This window comes from Cicer arietinum, chromosome 6 (assembly GCF_000331145.2).
Source record: "Cicer arietinum cultivar CDC Frontier isolate Library 1 chromosome 6, Cicar.CDCFrontier_v2.0, whole genome shotgun sequence".
NCBI classification, from domain to species: domain Eukaryota; kingdom Viridiplantae; phylum Streptophyta; class Magnoliopsida; order Fabales; family Fabaceae; genus Cicer; species Cicer arietinum.
The window spans coordinates 69252719-69274554 of NC_021165.2; the positions used below are offsets into that span (position 1 = coordinate 69252719).

General features: G+C 32.9%; 2 protein-coding genes and 1 long non-coding RNA gene across 3 annotated transcripts; 2 read left to right on the plus strand and 1 right to left on the minus strand.

Annotated features, from left to right (window-relative positions):
• Positions 1-272: 272 nt before the first annotated feature.
• Positions 273-7529, plus strand: LOC101495916 (SWI/SNF complex subunit SWI3D). Its single transcript, XM_004507364.4, has 8 exons — positions 273-823; positions 1777-2312; positions 3258-3923; positions 4313-4476; positions 4574-5310; positions 5428-5624; positions 5714-6155; positions 7091-7529. The coding sequence occupies exons 1-7, from the start codon at positions 391-393 to the stop codon at positions 6086-6088; spliced, it is 3108 nt and encodes a 1035-aa protein (XP_004507421.1). The 5' UTR covers positions 273-390; the 3' UTR covers positions 6089-6155; positions 7091-7529.
• Positions 7530-8148: 619 nt separating this feature from the next.
• Positions 8149-11440, minus strand: LOC101496247 (ras-related protein Rab7). Its single transcript, XM_004507365.4, has 7 exons — positions 11209-11440; positions 10734-10760; positions 10484-10583; positions 9514-9660; positions 9328-9408; positions 9046-9191; positions 8149-8480 (listed from the first exon to the last, which is right to left on the minus strand). Exons 1-7 carry the CDS (start codon positions 11259-11261, stop codon positions 8414-8416), a joined length of 621 nt encoding a protein of 206 aa, XP_004507422.1. The 5' UTR covers positions 11262-11440; the 3' UTR covers positions 8149-8413.
• A 2066-nt stretch (positions 11441-13506) lies between these two features.
• On the plus strand, positions 13507-14917 carry LOC113786974 (uncharacterized). Its single transcript, XR_003473204.2, has 4 exons — positions 13507-13693; positions 14295-14448; positions 14537-14607; positions 14708-14917. It is a non-coding gene; the product is annotated as an uncharacterized lncRNA (long non-coding RNA).
• Positions 14918-21836: the final 6919 nt, after the last annotated feature.

A 21836-nucleotide genomic window follows, 5' to 3' on the forward strand; every position in this document is an offset into this window, starting at 1 on the left:
TAATTGATGCGTTATCATTTATGTAATCAATAAAAATTAGTTCAGTTTTTAAAGAGTTGATTTAGACTCAAAAAATTATAGGTTCAACTTTTATTGTTGATTTAAATAATTGATTTGTTAACGCAGACTTTTCTTACCATAAACAAATTCCCAAAATCTAACTCATGAAAAAAAAATTTGGCAAGTGTGATGTATTTTGCATATTATCAAGATCAAGAATAAGATTGAAATTTGCAATAGAAGTTGCAAAGACTTTACATAATTAATATCATGTTTGAAAGCGAAACACAATAGTTGAGCTAAGTTGAGTACGAAAGAAGCACTCAAAAAACAACCATTTCATTTCATTTTTCCCAAAAAAATAAAAAACAAAACACCTTCCCCCTCTCGATGGAGGAAAAACGTCCTCCGTCCGCCGTCGATTCACCGGCATCAGAACCCGCAACATCTCGCCGCCGTGCCGGTTCCAACAAGAGAAAGTCCGGCTCTCTCAACGCCTCCAATTCCTCTTCCACCCCTTCCAAACGCATTACTCGCGAGAAGCCCTCATCTCTTCACCCTCCTCCCCTCCATAACGGCCCCTTAACTAGGGCTCGACAAATCCCTAACAACTTCTCCGCCGTTTCGACTTCTTCACCCGTCGGAGCTTCCGCTTCTGCCCCCGCCGCAGTGAAACATGCTCCACAGACACAGGCTTTGGCTCTGGCGGCGGAGCAACTCAAGAAGGAAAGCGAGTTGGTGTCTCTCGAAGCTTCGATTGAAGCTGAATTTCAAGCTATTAGATCTCGTGATACCAACGCTCACGCTGTTCCTACTCATTGTGGTTAGGATCTGCTCTCCTTATTCCGGAACCCTAATTTGTTTGCGTTTAGTTTTCGGTTTTTTTGTTATTGTGAATGAATAGTGTATGTGATTGTTGTTCGCTTTGGGTTCTGCAAACTAATTATTCAGCTGAATTTGTGTATATGATGGATTCTTTCAGGTCTTGTTTTTGCCTTTTGCAATTTGCTTTTTTCTTTCCAATTCTACAATTATTCACAATTTAAACTATGTTACCCTGGGTATATTTTACGTGTTTGAAAACTTGAGATTGTATATTAATTTACATTGCGGTAGTATTAGAAAAAGAGAAGGATTGATGCAGGAAGTTGAGTGTGGTTGGTCTAAATTCTTATTTTTTTTGGCTCGGCTGACCTAATATGTTACTTTGCAACATAATTGATGACAATGTTACTCCATGGTGTTTGTCTCCTTGTAAATTCCCTGTCATTGTTTTTGCCACCTTAATATAGCTTTAGTCACATGATTACTGTTGTAATTCTTATAGACTCGTAATGTAAGACAGCGAAGAATTGTATGCATACGGTCTGAGTATTTGTGTTTAGTTTATCAAAACTTTCTTAAGTCCAAAAATAATAAACAGCACAATGAATCATATCGTCCCTACTACTGGGAGCAGAGTAGGCTTATCGTCCTAAAGAGGGAATCAAATATGTACTAAATGTATTTGTTTTATCTTATAGTTGTAAGTATGATGCTCCTGTTGTCCAACAATATATTATTATTAGTAATACTGTTATGCATTTCATTGGTGACCAAAGTGTCCCTTTGCATCCCCCCTAAACCTTAAATAGTAAAAAAGATGATGACATTTTCTGGTGGTTGATTTTTCATTTTTCAATATTTAACTGTAGTAAGTATATTGTAAGTTTTGAACCGAAAGTCAAAAGCTTCATTCTTGAATTATCCATTTTTATCTATGGAATTGGATTTCAGGTTGGTTTTCATGGTTGAATATCCATCCAATTGAGGAACGTATGTTGCCTTCTTTCTTTAATGGCAAGACTGAAAATCGGACTCCTGATAAATACATGGAAATACGGAATTCGATAATGAAGAAGTTTCATTCAAATCCAAATGTACAAATCGAATTGAAAGATTTATCAGAGCTTGATGTTGGGGACTTGGATGCTAGGCAAGAGATAATGGAGTTTCTAGACTATTGGGGTTTAATTAACTTCCACCCTTTCCCTCCAACGGATTCTGCAATGGCAAGCACCAGCGATGATGGGGAAGCAGTAAAGAATTCCTTGCTTGAAAAATTCTATCACTTTGAAACTCTCCAATTACGGCCGCCTGCTGTTCAGAAGACTGGCCTAATGGCACCTGCTATGACCTCTGGCTTGTTTCCAGAGTCAACGATTGCTGAAGAGTTGGTGAAACAAGAGGGCCCAGCAATTGAGATGCTTGAGTACCATTGCAACTCTTGTTCTGGTGATTGTTCGCGCAAACGTTACCACTGCCAGAAGCAGGTTGTTTTCTGAACTGAATAAGTTATTGAAGTCCATAATATAGTGGTGTATTGAAGATTTGGTGAAACCTCAAATATATTTATTGAAGTTATGTTCCCTTGTATACTCTACTCAAATGATATGCCATCTCAAACCGTTCTTGCAAAAGTTGTTAACCATAGTTATTAGAATTGCATGATTTGATATAGTTCAGCATGCCAACAATTCTTATCATGTGAAGAATCACAAATGAAGGAAATCATGCGGAATAGACTCAAACCGGCGTGATTCCACATCATCGATATGAATTGCAATGATTCAATGATCCATTATTAATTTTTCTCTTTTTTGCTTTTCTTTCACGTATTCATGTCAAATAAGCTTAAAAGGAACTGAAGGAGTGCACCTTGATAGTTCAATTGGTCTGTTTTCATTCTTTCGAAACCAAGACAGCACAAAGTCGCTTACTCCATGCACCTTATTTGATTGTTCCATTGGTTCTTTTTTTCTTCTAAAATCAAGGCTTCACACACTCACACTCAGTCTTAGCACAATTTATTGACTGGATTTGTTACTGTACTTTTAATTTAATTCCCTCAGCCGAGGAGTTAAATTATTGGCATGTTATGATTCTAGGAGTTATACAATAATATCAGTTTACAATAATATCTGAATTGAATTAGACCTTTCAAAAAATAGATCAAGTGCGATCTATAAAGAATTATTTCTATAGAATTAGAATAGCTGACGTTAATTTTGAAAGCTTTTCGAATACTAGTGAACTTACAAAAGAATGCATTCATCAAGACAGGTCAAGTGTTTCAGTTAGCGGCAAGCTGGTTAACTATCTGTCTGTTTGTTGAATTATCATTGATATATTGTTGGAATGTGGGTTATTGATGATAATTCAAATTTTTTCTCTAATTCATGTTGCATATTTTCTCAATTCTTTTATCCATCTGACAGGCAGATTTTGATCTATGTACGGACTGTTTTAACAATAGAAGATTTGGCTCCGGCATGTCTTCGTTGGATTTTATACTCATGGAACCTGCTGAAGCTGCAGGAGTTAGTGGTGGAAAGTGGACTGATCAGGAGACACTTCTGCTCCTTGAAGCATTAGAACTTTATAAAGAAAATTGGAATGAAATTGCAGAACACGTTGGAACAAAATCAAAAGCTCAGTGCATATTGCACTTTGTTCAAATGCCAATCGAGGATGCCTTTGTTGACTGTGGTGATGATGATGTTGATGCTAGTTGCAAAGAAACTGTAGATCCAGGTGCAACAAATAATGATTTGTCCATTGGTAAAGATAAAGATGCTTCAGAAATTATTGAGAATGGTGCTAAAGATAGCATCAAAGACCATGATGAAACTTCTCAGGCTGAAGATGTTAAAGTGAAAGATAATCAAGAGGAGACTCCAAAGTTACAACAAGATGGTAGTGATGAGAAAACTATTGAGGGAACTTCTAAATTAGAAGACGATGTTAAAGTAAAATTTGGTGAGGAAGTAGGCAATGATTGTGCTTTAAATGCTCTTAAGGAAGCATTTACAGCGGTTGGTTATTCTCCGGAACTTGAAGGCCCATTTTCATTTGCTGAAGTGGGTAATCCTGTCATGACATTGGTAAGTTGAAGGGTTAGGTGTAAGAATAGTAGCTCCTATTATTCTGTGTTTGTGGGGTTTGGCTATTGTTATCATGTCTGAATTATATATCTGAAGATTTCTGTCTTCAGAACAATAATCTTGAATTAAATATAAAATATTATATGACAGTTAGATGTAATGTAACTGCTGCTGATGCTGACCCTCTTTTTGGTGCACTGTGTCATGCCTATTGCTCACAGATGACAAAACTTACAAAATTGCTAGTGTTTATTTTGATATTGAATACTCATGTTCAACACATTATTGTAATGTTTTCCATTTCATGTGTCATGCAATCTATATGTTTTCCATGTTTTAGTCTTTGCGCATTCTGTCTTGCTGATATATCGTCTTTTGCTATTCTGCAGGCAGCTTTCCTTGGACAGTTGGTGGGTTCGGATATGGCTGTTGCTTCTGCTCATAACTACATAAAGTCCTTGTCTGGAAATGCTCCTGGAACTGAGATTGCTTCAAGATGTTGCTTTCTTCTAGAAGATCCACCAGATGATAAGGAAACAACTGCTTCTGAGAGGTATGTGATTGATATGAAGAGTCTGCCTTTCTTGTAGTCCTGCAACTAGTCCAATTGTTGTTTGATTGGGACTTACTTGTGTCTGAATGGATTGTAGGGATTTTAAAAGTGAGGGAGATCAGACTGACAAAAATGTACGACAGGATTCAGATGATAAAGATTTAGAAAATGATCACAAGATAACAATTGCAAGTGATGCTTCAGAAGACAAGATACTTCTAGCTTCTACAGATGGTGGAGTCTCAGAAAAATCAATTTCTTCAAGGGGGCAAGCAATGATTAATTCTGAGTCTGGGCTTGACGATTGTAATGATCCCAGCATCTCAAAGGTACCCAATGATCAAGCTCTGGGTATTCTTCCCAATTCAGGTGATTCAACATCCAAGGCTGAAATTCCCCCTAATTCTGAGGAGGTTCGGGAGGGAACTTCGAATGAAGAACCTTGCCGTCCTATAGAGGAACAAAAAGAACTAAGTGTGTCTGATTCTCATCCATCAGAAAAAAATGAGCTTCAACAGTCAATTAAATCCAATTTACCAGGTGAGCATTCAAAGCCAGTGGAGACACCAAAATACGATGAAATGGTGTCTGATTCTATGCCCTCAGATAAGAGCAAGCCTCAAAAACAGATATCTACAAATGCAGTCTCTGAGTGTGATAAAACTACAGACTCTGCAATGGATGTTGATGTAGTTTCTAATTCATTGCCATCAAATATCGACTCCCAGCCACTGATATCTTCCCAAGATAATGGTATACAAAAGGATGGAGATATGATGTCACCTTCACATCCAATTAGATCGAATTCTGGTGCTGAAAATGGTGCAATTGCAGGTCTCTCTCTCTCTCTCTCTCACACACACACACACACACACACTTATATACACAAAAAAAGGAATGCTGTTATTCATGACATCTAGTTCACAAAATTGAATAAAACCTTTGTCCCAGGGGGAGGTGAAGATCATGCAGGAAATGGTACAGAAATGAAAAATGATGGTACTAAGACTAAACAGGATAACAGCTTTGAGAAAGTGAAACGTGCAGCTGTTTCTACACTAGCTGCAGCAGCAGTGAAAGCAAAATTTCTAGCAAATCAAGAAGAAGACCAAATCCGACAACTTACTTCATTGTTGATAGAGAAACAGGTAATCTTGTGGCCTGGTAAAGCTCTCAGTGTGTTGTATTTATATTGTATGTTCCTTTGACTTTCTTTGTAAATTCCATCAACTTGCAGTTGCATAAGTTGGAAACAAAGTTGGCTTTTTTCAATGATATTGAAAATGTTGCGATGAGAGTAAAAGAGCTTTTAGAGCGGTCACGGCATAAGCTTTACCATGAACGTGCTATGATAATTGCATCCCGCCTTGGTTTACCGGCTTCCTCATCCAGAGGTGTACCATCATCCATACCAACCAATAGAGTTCCTATGAATTTTGCAAACTCACTCCCAAGACCACAAATCATGATGAATCCCCAAGGACCACTGATTTCTAGACCTGTGGGCACCACAGCTACCACACTTCCAAACCCATTAATGTCTGCAACTGCAGCAGGAAGTTCAGTTCTGCCATCCAACCAGGAAAATCTTTCTTCTGTTGGGACAAAATAGTATCAAGTAGATATGGAAAAAGTTCATTCCTTATTATTAATGGATCACCTGCCATCGTTTTGACAATGTGAGTGCAGATTTTCATTTTTTTTAAGAATTTTTGTATCACTAGAATTTATAATAGTATATTCCTTACGGTACATCAAATATTGCTAGGATAAAGTAAAAAAAAAAAAAATAGAAGCAAAATAACAAGAATGAAGAATTACCAAGGAAGAAAACCAAATAAATATATTGAATAAAAGTTGAGAATATTTAGCAAGTTCATGTAGATGAAAACATCAAATATTTCAACTTGAGTATACATGACTATCCATTTTCCATGATGGAAGTCGGTGACTTGTGATTCAACTTAATTTTAACTGGTTTTTGTTTTTCTCACCTCTCGTCTCCTTTTGCTTTTAAGCATGATATGTGAGAACCGAACGAGTAGACGGATTAACTAATGTTGTAGAGCAGGTCACCTTCTCTTTTTTATAGAAACAGTACTTATCTGTTTGCTGATTTCCTAATATGCCTATATGCATGTTTTTATCAGAGCTATACATTATAGAGAAGAGTCTACTCCTTTGTGTCAAAGAAAGACCTTCCCAGAGTCATTTTAGTTGAGCTGCTAATCTAGTTCATGGTGGCTAATAGGAGAATTACATGGGTTACAATAGAATGGATGCGTTTTCATCTTTCTTTGTTTTGTATATCGACAGATTGTTGGGGTTGTTCTTTACAATGTCAAATGCATACTAATATACTTATACTAATACTACTGATCGGAATTTGAAAATTAATCCCCCAATTGATTGATTAATTTTAATTTGTTACCTACACTTTGTTTTGTTGTTACAATTGCAACATTTGGTGTTTTAATAATAAAAGATGACGTATATAAGAACTAATATATCTTGTTTTAGCTCCCGTTCAAATGCTTGTTATCTAGTTTTACCTATTCTTGCTATGTGCACTGGTTGACTTGCATTATTAACCTCTGGTCATTGTTTGGTCCAGACAATTCTTTCTAAGGTGCTGGTTAGGCTAACTCCAATTTACAAGAAATGGGAATCGTGACCAGTTGGTGCACTGGAACTAATCTTTTCACCGTTGTAAGGAGCAGCTGGAGATGAGAGGACGGATAGACTTCTGATATATTTAAAGTTGTAGAGCGATTGGTTGTTTTTAAATTTTTGAGGTGTTTAAAACCAGTAAAAAGTTGTGCAAAATTGTGCTCTCAGCAGTCCTGAAACTCTGCTACTTACTACTTACATTCTTGGATAGGAAGCATATTGAAACGTGGATAGCTTTCTGGCAATCCTCAAGATTTGGCTTCACTTAAGATGGTTGCTCCCTCAACTCCATTTTTTGTTGTTTGATGCTCATCAACAAGTCCCCATCCATGCTGTACGAATATTACTTTTTTGCTCTTTTAAAAAAGATCAGTTTGTTAATATCTGCCGTGTCACATTTCTGAGGGTCTTCTTCCAATTTCGTGATATATATGAACCATTGGACATAAAACATCTAGTTATGGTTTCGAACATAAACATCTAGTTATGGTTTCGAACATAAACATCTAGTTATGGTTTCGAACATAAACATCGTGTAGTTCTGCCGATTGGAGTACACCAAAATCAACGCGAGAGATGCGAAGGATTTGAGGCATTTTTACAGCAGGCTCTGCGATTGGGGAGCTAGATAAAAAAAATGTGAATTATTATCAAGTTTTACATGATTTTGTTTTTCTTTTTGCAAATTGTTTGTGTGGACGGACAACTTTAGTGCTTTTGATAACATTGTTGAGATTAAAATATAACTTTTCCTAGTACTATTTAACATGAACAAAGTACAGTAGGTCCATGGCGATTGACAGTCTCCTCCACAGCAGGCTTGACACCTTTTATTTACTTTATTCTTTCCAAGAACATCACAAACTTCCCTTCAGCAATACTTACCGAGTAACAATTGAACTGTTTTGAACCGTTTTCATAACTGAATCTCAAAGCGTGACCACAACCACCATGGTTGCTCACAAGTTTGTTGAGATATTAAAAAAATGGGCATTCAAAATATTTTCGTCTGGGAAAAAATAAGCAATTATAAAACTTCAGAATGATCTTGTGCTGTCTTTTACAATGATGGAATACCATACAAGGAGAACAACTAACATGATCGATTAATACCAAACCAAACAAGCACCCAACAAATCGCACTGGAACAATATGTTTCTTGAGCAACACAAATGTACAATGAAACCTTAGACAGAAATGGCTAGACACTGCCAAAATGATTTATAAATAATTTACTTTATTTGTACTGAGATGAAAATCTATATATTCAGCACTCACATCCTGTTGCCCGTTGTTGATTGCTGTTTCCAACATCAATTGTGTCTGGCAGGTATCTTCAATATGCACAGATTTTCACATGGAGAACAAATCCCAAAACATAATATCAATAACATTGGAGTAATTCGATCATTAAATAACATAAAGATTCATAATCTCTGGGCAACTATCAAATAATACTGCAACTGAAATATACACTGAAATTCGTTTGCAGGCATGCCACTACTATCATAGACAAACCATCCAATTTTAGAGAAAGTTGTAGCAGTGTCATAGTGAGTAGAAGTGCAATTTTAGGGTTCAAGAAAGCAGCTTAGTGAAAACAAGAATTTAAGATGACTGACATGAAATAAAAACATCAACATAAAAAATGATGCAGATTGCAATTAATGATGCACGCCTATATTCCATTTTTTCAGTACATCAATCATATATATTTGTTTTCAAGAGACAACATAAATGTTGTAAGCTAAAACACTAGTAGGACCAAAAAATACTCCTAAAAGGCTAAAACCAATGAGCACTATTTCATAAATAATCAGATAGGACGTAACTTCATGTATTTGTGAAGAAGTGTGTTCACATATATTAAAGAAGAGATGCACATCTTTAAGAACTTACAGTTCTTCCTCTTCCCCACTTTTCAGGGCATTCTTTGCTATGCATTGGAATGCTTCTTCAACATTAATACCCTCTTTGGCAGATGTCTCATAATATGGGATATTTCCTTTTGATGCACACCATGCCCGGGCCTTCTTTTCTGAGACCTGCACACGAGAACTTACGTGTGTAAACTATTTAGCAGTACATGTTTTGGTGTTTCATGAATGTATCTGAGGCATGAAAGCTTTTGAAAGAAAGAAAAGAAACAGGGAAAATAGCAAAAGGGGAGGAAAAACATACCACTCTACTGTTCCCACCGTCAATATCTATCTTGTTTCCTATAACAACAAAAGGAAAATTCTCTGGATCGGATGGATTTGCCTGATGAAGTGATCACAGCTCAAAAGTTATGAAATTTTTCTACATTGCTTTAGATAATATAGATAAATTTGAGAAATTTGTGAAGTGAGAGGAGCACGTGCATACTTGAATCAGAAATTCCTCCCTCCAGTTGTTAAGGTTTTCAAATGATTTCATTGAATTAACATCATATACAAGAACACAGCAATCAGCACCGCGATAGAAAGCAACTCCTAGGCTTTGGAACCTTTCCTGGCCAGCTGTATCCCAAATCTGAAAGGTTTACAATATTAAAAATTAAAAAGAAAAGGAAATTTCAACTATTTTAACTTCAAATTTTCAATAAAAACAGGAAGAGTAATTATGAGATGCAGAATAAGCAGAAACATTATTTCCACAAGAAACAAAGCATAGATGTCTCATACAAGTATAACTGTAATATGCTGACACATGTACCCCACAGTGCACTATTCAAAAAACTAAAAAAAGTCTTAAGAGTACCATGGAAAAATTTAGCTATTAATCATTAGAAACATAGCTACCATTTAAATAGATTTAGTTCTCTTTCCTGTTAGACTCAATCTATATATCAACGATGTTCAATGTCAAGACTAACAAAAACCACATATCATATGTGTAAACTGATGCTAGAATGTCTGCATTGAGATCACTAATGGCAAAAATGTTTTACGTTGCAAATCATCAAAATATAATAAACAACACTGCTCAAATCCCATACACAAGCCCACTTTCAAAAAAATCAAGACACTTTAAGATGCAGGCCTTCTAACATTAAAATGAGCAATAAGCAACAAAATGTAATCCAGTAAATACTAGGCATGTTTGATGTACACTACAGGCTGATAACAGCACCATGCAGCATCAACAAATGCAACCTCATTCATTTAAGAGGTTGTGACCTTAGAAATCTTAAGTTAAATCTGTATCATAGTGCACAAGATATCTAGGTAATATCAGTGAGATAAACACTCTAACAAAAAGAATTTCATAATTTTGTAAATCTGGCCTATCATTTACAAGGCTCGGTCATGCATTGCAAAAACAAACCAAGCCCAAGGAAGCACCATTCACAGACCTGTAAAGTGAAAAGCCTATCTTCAAATTGCACTTCTTTGGTTAAGAAATCCGCTCCAATGGTTGCCTTATACTGATTGCTAAACTTCTTATTCACATATCTAAAATAAATAGGTTAATAGAAACAAAAATGCCACATATTTAATATTTTAAAAGCATAGCCTTATACAATACAGAAACCTTACAAAAATGCATTGAAAATTGAAAACAAATACAGAATGCAGAGTTTCTAGACAAAAATCAAAGGATACTGATTCATCAAAGATGTCTTCCCCACCCTACAAATCATCAACAACACCACGATGTTAAAAAATTTAAAGAACTGACAGATAATTTGAAATAATTCAACTCATAAATCAACTTAACATTAGCAATAGCATGGTTACAAGTGTCTAAACAATTCTATACATTAAGTTACTTTATTATATACAATTCTTATGATCCAAACAAGAAAAAGAAAATTCACAGACTACGATCCAACTTTGTGGTTGCATATCACTAAATGAGATCGAACAGAGATCGATTATCAACAGGAAGAATAAAAATCATCAAAAGGAAACAAAATCGTAGTTAGAAATCAAGTTATTGGAACGAAAGGATTGACAATTAAAGTAGTAGTATAAGATTGGAGTGTTATTGGAAAACACGAAAAGTGAAAGGATCTATAGAATATTCTCCTCCGCGAACCCTAGAATTGAAGAATCAGAGAGAGAGAGAGAGACGAACCCGCTGTCACCGAGAATGATGACCTTCAATAGAGTTCTTCTTCGGGACGGCATCGTGCAGATCGGAGGAAGAAGAAACAGTTAACCGGTTTGGATTGCTTTGTGTTTGATTTGACTTCAACTGCGACTATCTCTCTCTCCGATTTCCACCGTCTTCAACTTGGCACACTTAACTTTCTACGCAGCCGCTTTCTCTCTCTATGATATGAGTAAGAGTAACAATATTAACGATTATTATGCTGGTGACAGCTGTAATTCAAAAATATCATAGCATCAATAAATTTATTTATTTTTTTAAACTCTTCTAAAAAAATTGATTTCTGGAGTATATATATATATATATTGTAAATATATATTTTAAGGAATGAAATGAGCATTAGACTCTGATCAAATTTGAAATTTTTATTTATAATTATAATCATAAATAAATATTTAGATAAACTGAATTTAAATAATTTCTAATGATAAATAGTATAAATAGAACAAAATTAATATTAATTATTTAGTTTTTAAGTTTATTTTACAATTGAATTAAATACAGTATCTTAACAAAATCAAATAACCTATAATTCGGAAGGACCAAATACAAAATCAGAGATCAATCAAGTATGACATTCATATTACACATTTATTTATTAATGTGAATTATTATATTTGAAGGATTGTATTGAATTGCAATGACAACAAATACCATTGGATCTGGGCGACAAAAATTATTATAAACATTAAATTAAATGATAAGTACCAATTGCTTATTTTTCAATTGATTAATTTTTAATTGACATTAAATATTAATTTACCATAAAAATTATTAATTTTACCATTCAAAGCAACATAACAAATGAAACTCACAATAATTTATAAAAGTGCATTATGAAATCAACAATCGATTAAAGGATTGTAACTTGTTATGTATGTTGATACTTTGACATAAAGCAAATTAAAATGAAGAGACGTCAATTCATTGTTTTTTAAATATGATAGAACGTGATAACTTTTTAAGTATCTCTTTACAAGCAAAGGGTTGGTCTTAGTTATAAATAACTCAAGAACGCTAAATAAATGGTTAAGAGATCAAATTTCTGAATCTTATAGATGAAAAAAATTTGATTGGCATATGAAAACCTATGTTATGTGCCTAACATATTTTACAAGGAGAATGATCATTACTAAACAGATGTCGATATATTTCATATCTAAAATATGATTATAAAAAAATTATCTCTTAAATAAGAATAAATAGAAATATTTCAAAAAATATTATTGATTATTAATAATAATGATGAAAAAGATATCCATCGCAGTTAGGCTCATATCCACAAGTAAAATCCTCTTTACCCTAATATATTTTGTTTCCATCAAAAAAATAACTAATGATAAAAAAATATATGTTTAGAGCTCCTCTATGTAATATCAAGGATTATTTATAACATGAGTTTCGCACTTCACCTTAAATGATATGAGTCTTGCACTTCGGCTTCCGAGATGCTCAAGTATATACGTTCGTATGTTTTTAATACTATTTATTGATAAAAATTAAATATAAAACATTTAAATTGGATTTTTCGTTCAATTTCTATCTATTTTATTTTATTTGGACCATATATTTTTCAAACGTTAAGCAGACTAGGAATAATCAACATCTTTAAAAAAACAACATTAGTTTCAACATTTATATAACATATAATATCAAACTAAAAAGAAAATAATCGTTTAGAAATTATAGCAGTCATATGCAATATTTTTAATATCATCTACCATTTACATCAATATTTTTAGTCATCAAATTCAACCTTTTAATTATATTAATTATATGGATGATTTATTTTTATATTTTCTTTTTATTTAAAATTTTTTATTATACCTACATTAAAATTTATATATTAAAATATTAAAAAAATAGTTATTGCGGTGTAGTAGATATGACAAAATAAATAACGTGTGTGTTATATTACCTTAACAATTCTCTTATATTTTGCATCTTATGGTAGATAAATCAGCAACGACAAACTACGAGAGAATTGTTAAAATAATACAACATGTTATTTGTTTTGATACATCCATTACTAAAAAAATTGATTTTAGCTGTCATATTTAGCGTCAGCCACCGACTCCGAAGCTAAGTAGCGTCGGTTAAGCTCACGCTAGCGCACCAAATAATATTTTTTGTTTTCATTAATTATTAGCGTCGACTTAACCGCTAAGTAAAATATGACATGCGCTTAACCATTTTTGAACTTTAACCACCCTTTAGCTTCGGCGTGACCGACGCTAAAAAAAATTTCAATAAAATTTTTTTATGTTTCTTTTTCCCTATCCTTCACTTCACTTCACCTCTTCTCGTCCCTTTTTTTTTCTTCTCTTTCTTCATATTTCACCACCGAACCCTAGAATCAAAGCGGCCACCGTCACAGTCACGACTCGACCTTCATTTCAGTCCAATTTATCCGCTGTCACGGTCACCATCTCTGTTTTATTTAGTTGAGGTATGCTTCATCATTCTATTTTTGGGTTATACTCTGTTGTTGTTGAGATTCAATTTATTTTGATGACATTGTTGTTGAGATTCAATCCACACACACCACGTTTTCTCTCAATCTCAGAAGAAGGCATATTGTTTCTGGATATTTGATTTTGTAGGATAGAAGAAGGCATATTATTTCTAAGCTTTGTGTTCCATGGTCTACATAGTCACCTAAGAATAAGTAGTTGGAACGAGGAGGGAATCAACATTGCTCAAATAGGATTAATAGGTCTGAATATTGACCATGGATATCACCTGATAGTAATAACATAGTGATTAGTGAAGTGAAACAATATATTAGTTCCTATATTGATTTAGTAAAAAAAAGATACCTAAGATATTAGGTAGTGTCTATAAAAAGTAATGAAATTCAGATAATCATAGTTACATTTTTGGAAAACAGAGAAAATGGAACTGAATTTCATAATAGAACCGCTTGTTACACTTTTATCGTTCGATACTTCCGTGGATGAGCAGTTTGGTAGACAGAGTATTCATTCTATTTTTCAGATTAATAAGGAATTAAGGAAGAAAACTAATTATAGTTCTGCTGAAACTGGTAGTCGACAGTTTGCGAATTCGAATAATTCGAATTCGATGCAGTCCTGGAACTGATGAAACTGCTGAGCACTGATAAAACTGTTGAGGAGTAGCAAACTAACTGCTGAGGAGTAGAAAATAATCGAATTGGATGCAGATTCCTAACTTGAAGAATCTGTAAGTTATTTTTTGCATTTTTTATTATCACTAACTAATTATAGATTCGTTGATTAACATTCTTATCTCCTTGAGTATATGATTTAAGGATTTGGCACAAAATAATCTTAGTGGTGAAATTCCAAGGCTTATATACTGGAATGAACTTTTGCAGTATCTGTAAGTATAAAATAAACAATATGTATGAAATTTTCATTTATGTTTCGTCCACTTTCTTTCTATTGGAGTTCTTTAATATTTATATTTGTGAAATTGGTAGGTCATTGCAAGGAAATAAACTTTCTGGACACATTCCATCAGTGATTGGTCTCATGCAAGCACTTGCTGTGTTGTAAGCACTTTTGTTAGTAGACTTTGAAATATATTTCATAATATTTGGCCATTGATTTTATTTTTCAGTTTGAGCTGTTTTTAATCCTTTTTCTCCCTCATGAAACAATTTATTAATTGCATGCTGATTTGTGTTTGATTTGGGCTGTTTTGTGACTTTTTTTTTTAAGTAGCCAATTGTTCCAATGACTTGTTGCAATGTGTCTATGTAATAGTTTTTAAGTTGTCAATGCCATGATATAAATTGGAACTAGATAGAAACTAATGAATATTAAGTTACAATGTTTTTTGATACCATTATCAAGGTTTAAGTGAAAACAGCCCCTTCCTCCTAAAATGCAGAAAACTTTTCTTGGTTCAGAACTTTTCTTGGTTTATATTAAAAACTTTTCTTGGCCTGACCGATGCTATATTAGCGTCGGATGGTATTTGACCGACGCTATGTATTAGCTTCGACCGTTTTAATCTGAATCCGACACTGATGCTAATCGGACGCTAAATCAATGTTAGCGTCGGCTTTTGACTTGTTAACTTCGACTTGTGGCCGACGCTAAAATCAGTTTTTCTAATAGTGATCTACTCAACCGCATTAATTTTGATATATACATATATATATTCCATTAAATATATGTTGTTTGAATTTAATAATATAATTTTGTTTTTTATTTATTAAATTAACAATTAATAATTTATTATAAAAAATAAATGACAATATGGTCATATCTCGTAATAAAAATAATAACATTCCCACATATAATCTCTTGTAAAATAGAATATTTTGATATATAAATTTTATTATAAAATATAATAAATAATTTTAAATAAAAAGATAATATAAAAGAAAAATATTTCTTGATATATATTAAACTTGTAATCCATATGCAAAATAAAAACATTACTAAGAAGATTAAATCAAAGGGCCATTATATAACATAGAAAAATAATGATTCTCGTTTGCCTTGAATTTTCTCCTTTTTTTCCTTGTCAAAAGTTAGTCGTTGTGATTTTTATAAATGCACGTAGCAATTGTTGAATTAGCAAAAAGGGGCAAGATTGTCTTTGACCGCTTCAATTAATTGAACTCAATCAATACCGTTGGATTTAATCAAAGGACTATTATCTAATGCTCTAATCTCTAACAATAAAACTTCCTCAATCGAATTATATGCAAAATTAATACATTATTGAAAAGATTAAATAACTAAGATATTGTCTGTATTTGTGAAGCTCTTTCTTGGATGGTGTTGTCTGATCCAAAACATCTAACTCTAATTTTTCATGTCAGTTACACATCTATTTTAATGCAGTAGCGTCTTGTGAGTTCTACTTTGAATTTGCACCAACTTCATTTGCATAATAACTTTTAGATCTTTCAATTATCTTTCCAAATACTAATATGCATCTATCTAATTTTATGTCAAAATATCGTTTTCTGTTTCAATTTTCAACACCTCTCCAAATGTTCAGGTTAAATAGCATGTTACAAATATTATATTTTTAAAATTCAAATTCAAATAAAGGATAAATACAATTAACAAATAATTATTACTACACTAATCGGTATTAAATGTCAGTAATACAGTCTACCATTTTTTGGCATTAAATTAAATATTAAATGTACACTATAAAATGTTCTTGTTTAATTTGATTTATTTTTTTATTTTTATTTTTATTTTATTTTTTTATTTTGACACACTTTTCAATACATATTTTTTTATCGATCAAAATTTACATGGTTCCCAATAAATTAAAATGAAACTCATACAATTTAATAGAATCTTTATAAATTTCAACTAATATAAATGAATATATTGAAATACGTGTTTTAAAGAGTGTATTGTTAATTATCCTCTTTACAATAATTATATTGTATTTCGAAAAACTATTATTTACAATAATTAGATTGTATTTTGAAAAAATAACAATTGTTTATAATGTAGGTATAAATATAGATTTTTTTTTAATGAAAATTTCTATTGTAAGTAAAAGAATAGAATAGTATATATATGAAAAAAATTATCAAAAAATAAAAGAATAAATTGTAGTAGTTTATGATTATATTAGTTATCATTTAGTTGCCAATTTAAGGTTTAAAAAACCACAAAATGGTGTGAGATCACAAACACTATGTTATACCAAATATTTAAAGGTATCAATTAAAGGAAATATTCATTAAATTTATTGTTTCGATAATGAGACTTACTTGATCATGAACTGAAGTCAAGTTTGACTCTTCTTTGTTATTGTTGGATTTTTTGTTGGAAGTATGCTGTAAATTTTGAACAAAAATAAAGATAAAATTTATTGATAATTAAAGTTGCACAAATAATAAGTTAACAAATTAAATAATTATTTAACTTATTAAACTTATTATTTAACTTATTATTTGTGCAACTTTCATTATCGATATATGCACAAATTATTTAACTTATTAAATTAATGATAATGAAAGTTGCACAAATTTTTAACGTTATTGCAATAGAAAATGAGTTTAATTAAATCATTAACAAATTAAATAATTATTTGATTAAATAACTTGTAAATAAAGTTTTTTTTCTTTTCTATTTAACTGTTCTACCGTGGGATCCTATAGTGTGCCACTTAATTGGGAATAATATTAAATATTATAAAAACTGAGTTGCATATAGCCATGCGTCATTGCTGCCCAATTGTTCAGAAAATTGGTGATATGATTTTAACTTTACCATTACTACTATTTGTTGTGCAATAACTATTCCTTCAATCAAATAACTTAATTAAACACAAGGCATATAAAATTGTCATCCTTATCACAAATGTACTTAATATCTTATATTTATCCATTTTGGATATCGCACAAACATTTCACATATCACTCTGTCGGGAGGCCCCACACACGATCTTATAATATATGAGATGAATCCTATCTACATCACTCGTATTCCTCTAATGTTTTAGGATTTACCTCTTGAAGCGTTGACAAATCACCAAAATCACGATATGATTCAAACCTTAGGGTAAGAGGAGACAAATCATCAAAATCACGATATGGTTCAAACCTCATTCAGGAGCAAAAAAAAAGTTTTTTCCAAATCTGAAAAAAGGAGAATGTTCTGGAATTTGATCAAAACTAGTTAAAATTCTGTTTTCTAAACCTTTTCCAAAACAAACAACTATATGTTCCTCCTATTTCAAGATTGGCCACTCTGAATCAACATGTCATATTAAAAAGGAATCTAAATTTAAAACTAACCCTCAAGGATCCAAGACCAAGTGGGTACCTAAAGTTAATGCAACAAATCATGCAGGTTGGATTTCAAAATGTCAAGAAAAAACCATGGTTCTTGGACAGTGGCTGTTAAAGACATATGATAGGTGATAAAAATTTCTTCATGTCTTTTCTCAAGAAAGATGGAGGGTCTGTCACTTTCAAGAACGATAATCAAGCTCAGATTAAAGGTAAAGGAACAATCGGTAAGAAAAATTCGGAATCAACATTTCATATTAAAAAGGAATCAAACTTTAAAACTAACCCTCAAGGACCCAAGACCAAGTGGGTACCTAAAGTTAATGCAACAAATCATGCAGGTTGGATTTCAAAGTGTCAAGAAAAAGCCATGGTTCTTGGACATTGGTTGTTAAAGACATATAATAGGTGATAAAAATTGCTTCATGTCTTTTGTCAAGAAAGATGGAGGGTTTGTCACTTTCAGAAACGATAATCAATCTCAAATTAAAGGTAAAGGAACAATTGATAAGAAAAACTCTGCTCAAATAACTGATGTTCAATATATGAAAGGATTGAAACATAATCTCTTAAGAATAAGTAAACTATGTGACAATGGCTTCGAATTTATTTTCAAACCTAACCTATGTGAAATCATAAAAACAAATTATGGGGAAGTTCTTTTTTCAAGAACAAGAAAGAAAAATCATTATGTTTTATATCTTGAGAAATTACCTGATGAATCTTGTTTCATGTCTATCAATAAAGATAAATGAATTTGACATTAGAGGACAAATCATGTTAGCATGAAAACCATTTAAATTTTTTCAAAACTAGAACTTGTTAAAGGATTACCAAAACTGAATTTTGATAAAGATAAAGTATGTGAAGCATGTGCTAAAGGAAAACAAGTTAAAAGCAGTTTTCCTTCAAAAGATTTCATTTCCACAAACAGAATTCTTGAGCTGCTTCACATAGATCTTTTTGGCCCTATTAAAACAAGTTTAGGAGGAATGAAATATTGTTTTATTATTGTTGACGATTTCTCACGATACACTTGGGTGCTATTTTTAAAACAAAAAATGATGCTTTTGATGCCTTCAAAATATTTTGTAAAAAGGTACACAATAATATTCCAACATAATTTCTATAAGAACTGATCATGGAAGAGAATTCATAAATGCCAATTTTAAAACCTTCTTTGATGAAATTGACATTTCTTATAATCTATCTTGTGCAAGAACTCCTTGAAGTAACAATGTCGATTTACAAGAAAGGGGGGTTTGAATTGTAAATATCCCTTTTAAAAATTCTTGTTAAAACTTAAGAAAATAACTCAAGAATGATCTTGGTTATGAAACAGAAAACGGAGAACGTTCTTGGTTTATGTTATAAAACAGAGAACGTTTTTAAATTAGCAGGAAATCAGTTTCTATTTTATCTTAATTGATTAATGCAGTATAATAAAAAGGAGATAGGAAAGAGAATACCACACAAAGATTTATCCTGGTTCACCCAACGTGGGTTACGTCCAGTCCTCACACTGTGAGATTTTCCACTAAGTGTTTAAAATGAAGAGCCTTCTTAATCTTACAACACCTAGAATAGATCGACCTTGATCTATTTCTTTCTTAATTACTTTCCACCCGGAAAGCAATTACAACACCTATCTAACCTTGATAGGAATCAATCTTAAACAAACTATAAAGAAACTCTTATAGTTTGAGTTTTTACAAATGATTGAATTTGACAGAATCTGATATTGCTCAACTCTTGTTTGAGAATGGATTCTTTACAGAGTACCTAATGACAATTTCGCAGCTGGTATGTGTGTTAGCAGCAGTAACAGTTTCGCGAATTGCAGAAAGTGATGTTGCCTCTGTTTTTGCAGAATTTCAAGCTTAAGTGTGATTGTATATTGTTGATTACTTAGCACTTGAATTTCTTGCTGAGACTCGAGATAATGGCCTTCTATTTATAGGCTGTAGATGTACTTGAATGAAGGTACAAGAGCTGTTGGTGAGACTTTGCTTTTTTGACTGAAACATTATTTTTAGAATAAAAATAATCCTTCTTTGAAAATAGTTTTTTGACTTTTAATGGTTTAGCATTTAAAGCATCTCTGTCCTTTCTTTGACGTTTCTTCATTGATCTTGGATGGTACATTATCTGCCTTGAGTCTTGAGTGTAGCTAGAGAAGGTTGGAGAAGAATTACAGATCAAAGCAAAGAGAAAACAGAGCTGCTGTCTCTGTGCAGAAAAACGGAGAATGATTATCGTTCTTGGTTTTATCAGTTTGAACGTTCTTGAGCTTCAATAATCATTCTGGAGTTCCCGTTTTAAACGTTCTGTATTTCCTTTGTTCTTGTCTTGTCATATACCCAGATTGATCAAGTTTTCTTGACATTTGAATTTTGGAGTTCTTAAGCCGTCATGACTTTTGTCCATCTTTGAACCATTTGATCTTTGCGATCAAATATCCTTTTTGAGTCTGGATTATTCGTATTTGTTCCTTGCCATGTACTTATTAGATATGAAAGATTTCCAGAGCAGACTTTTTATCACAGGGATAGAAAAGATTTGACCAACTTGCTGTGATGGATAATTTGGTGAAGCTGAAGATCATTCTCTGTTATGATGCAGAATGATCTTGTTGTTGTCTTTTCTTGTATTTGCTTGATTATGCTCTTAATTAAATCCACTCAAAAACACAAGTTAAATTAACATAACATTTAGAATCATAATTAACATTCTTAATTAACCTTTGTTTATTTTCATCAAAACTTTAAAATATAGAGTTTGTCTCAACAATCTCCCCCTTTTTGATGATGACAAACATGTTAATTTAGATTTTAATTTGATTCTAATATAAAGAGCTGTAACAGCTCCCCCTCAATTTGTGCATTTGTTAATTTAGCATAAAATAAAATATTTGAATGCAATCAGAAAGTGTTTCATTAAAGATAGCAAAAATACATTAATTTTGGCAGAGATACATCAAAAGTGGCAGAAATAGATAATGAGAACAGTGACAAAATAAATGAAAATCTAACTTAATTCTCCCCCTTTGTCATACAAAAAGACATAAGTGATACACCTAAGAGGCTAGGGAGGGAGAAGATCCTTCGGAGGAGGATGATTTTCCAGCAGGAGGGATCTGAGAGGGAGGTGGCACGGGATGAGGAGGCGGAGGTGGAATTCCCTGCTTGGGAGCAAGGTGATCAGCCATCCAAGTTCTGAGTAAAGCAGTCTCTTGATCATGCAGAATTTGTCTTGCCATGATGATCTGGAGAGCGGCCATGATATCAGAGTTTGAGGGTGCAACTAAGGTGGAAGTGGAGGGAAGGTGAGCGGAGGGTTGAAAAGAGGTAGCAACAACTGTGTTGGAAGGAATAGGCATGGTAGATAAGGATGGAAAAGAGGCAAAAGAAGATGAAACAGATGGTAGAGGGCCAACAGATGAGGTAGAGGGGCCAGCAGTAGCGGGAAAGTTCAAAAACTGACTTATGCCGAAAATGGAGGAACTGGTTTTCTGTGGTGAAACAAATAGTGGAGACATGGTAGACAGAAGAGGATTAGACAAGATAGTACTAAAGTCATGTGTAGGGCAGTGAAGTGGTTGAGAATAAGAGGGAATATGTGAAGGGACATTGCCAGATGTTTGAGCAAAAAGAGTGGAAGGTGATGGGATAAGTTCTGGAGAACGTTCTGGAGGAGGTGGAGAACGTTCTAGTGTAGGAGTTTTGTCTGATATTTCCTTAGGATCAGTAGAAGGAGAGGAGAAAGAAATAGGATTTGTGGAAGGTCGTCTTCTTGCTGATCTCTTCCTTTTGAGGGAGGTGGGACAAGATGG

Coding starts and splice junctions, on each gene's coding strand:
- LOC101495916 (XM_004507364.4), top strand. CDS start 391: ATGGAGGAAAAACGTCCTCCGTCCGCCGTCGATTCACCGGCATCAGAA. Junction 2,313..3,257: donor GTTACCACTGCCAGAAGCAG/GTTGTTTTCTGA, acceptor TCCATCTGACAG/GCAGATTTTGATCTATGTAC. Junction 5,625..5,713: donor CATTGTTGATAGAGAAACAG/GTAATCTTGTGG, acceptor ATCAACTTGCAG/TTGCATAAGTTGGAAACAAA.
- LOC101496247 (XM_004507365.4), bottom strand. CDS start 11,261: ATGCCGTCCCGAAGAAGAACTCTATTGAAGGTCATCATTCTCGGTGAC. Junction 10,584..10,733: donor AAGACATCTTTGATGAATCA/GTATCCTTTGAT, acceptor TATTTATTTTAG/ATATGTGAATAAGAAGTTTA. Junction 9,409..9,513: donor GGGAGGAATTTCTGATTCAA/GTATGCACGTGC, acceptor TCACTTCATCAG/GCAAATCCATCCGATCCAGA.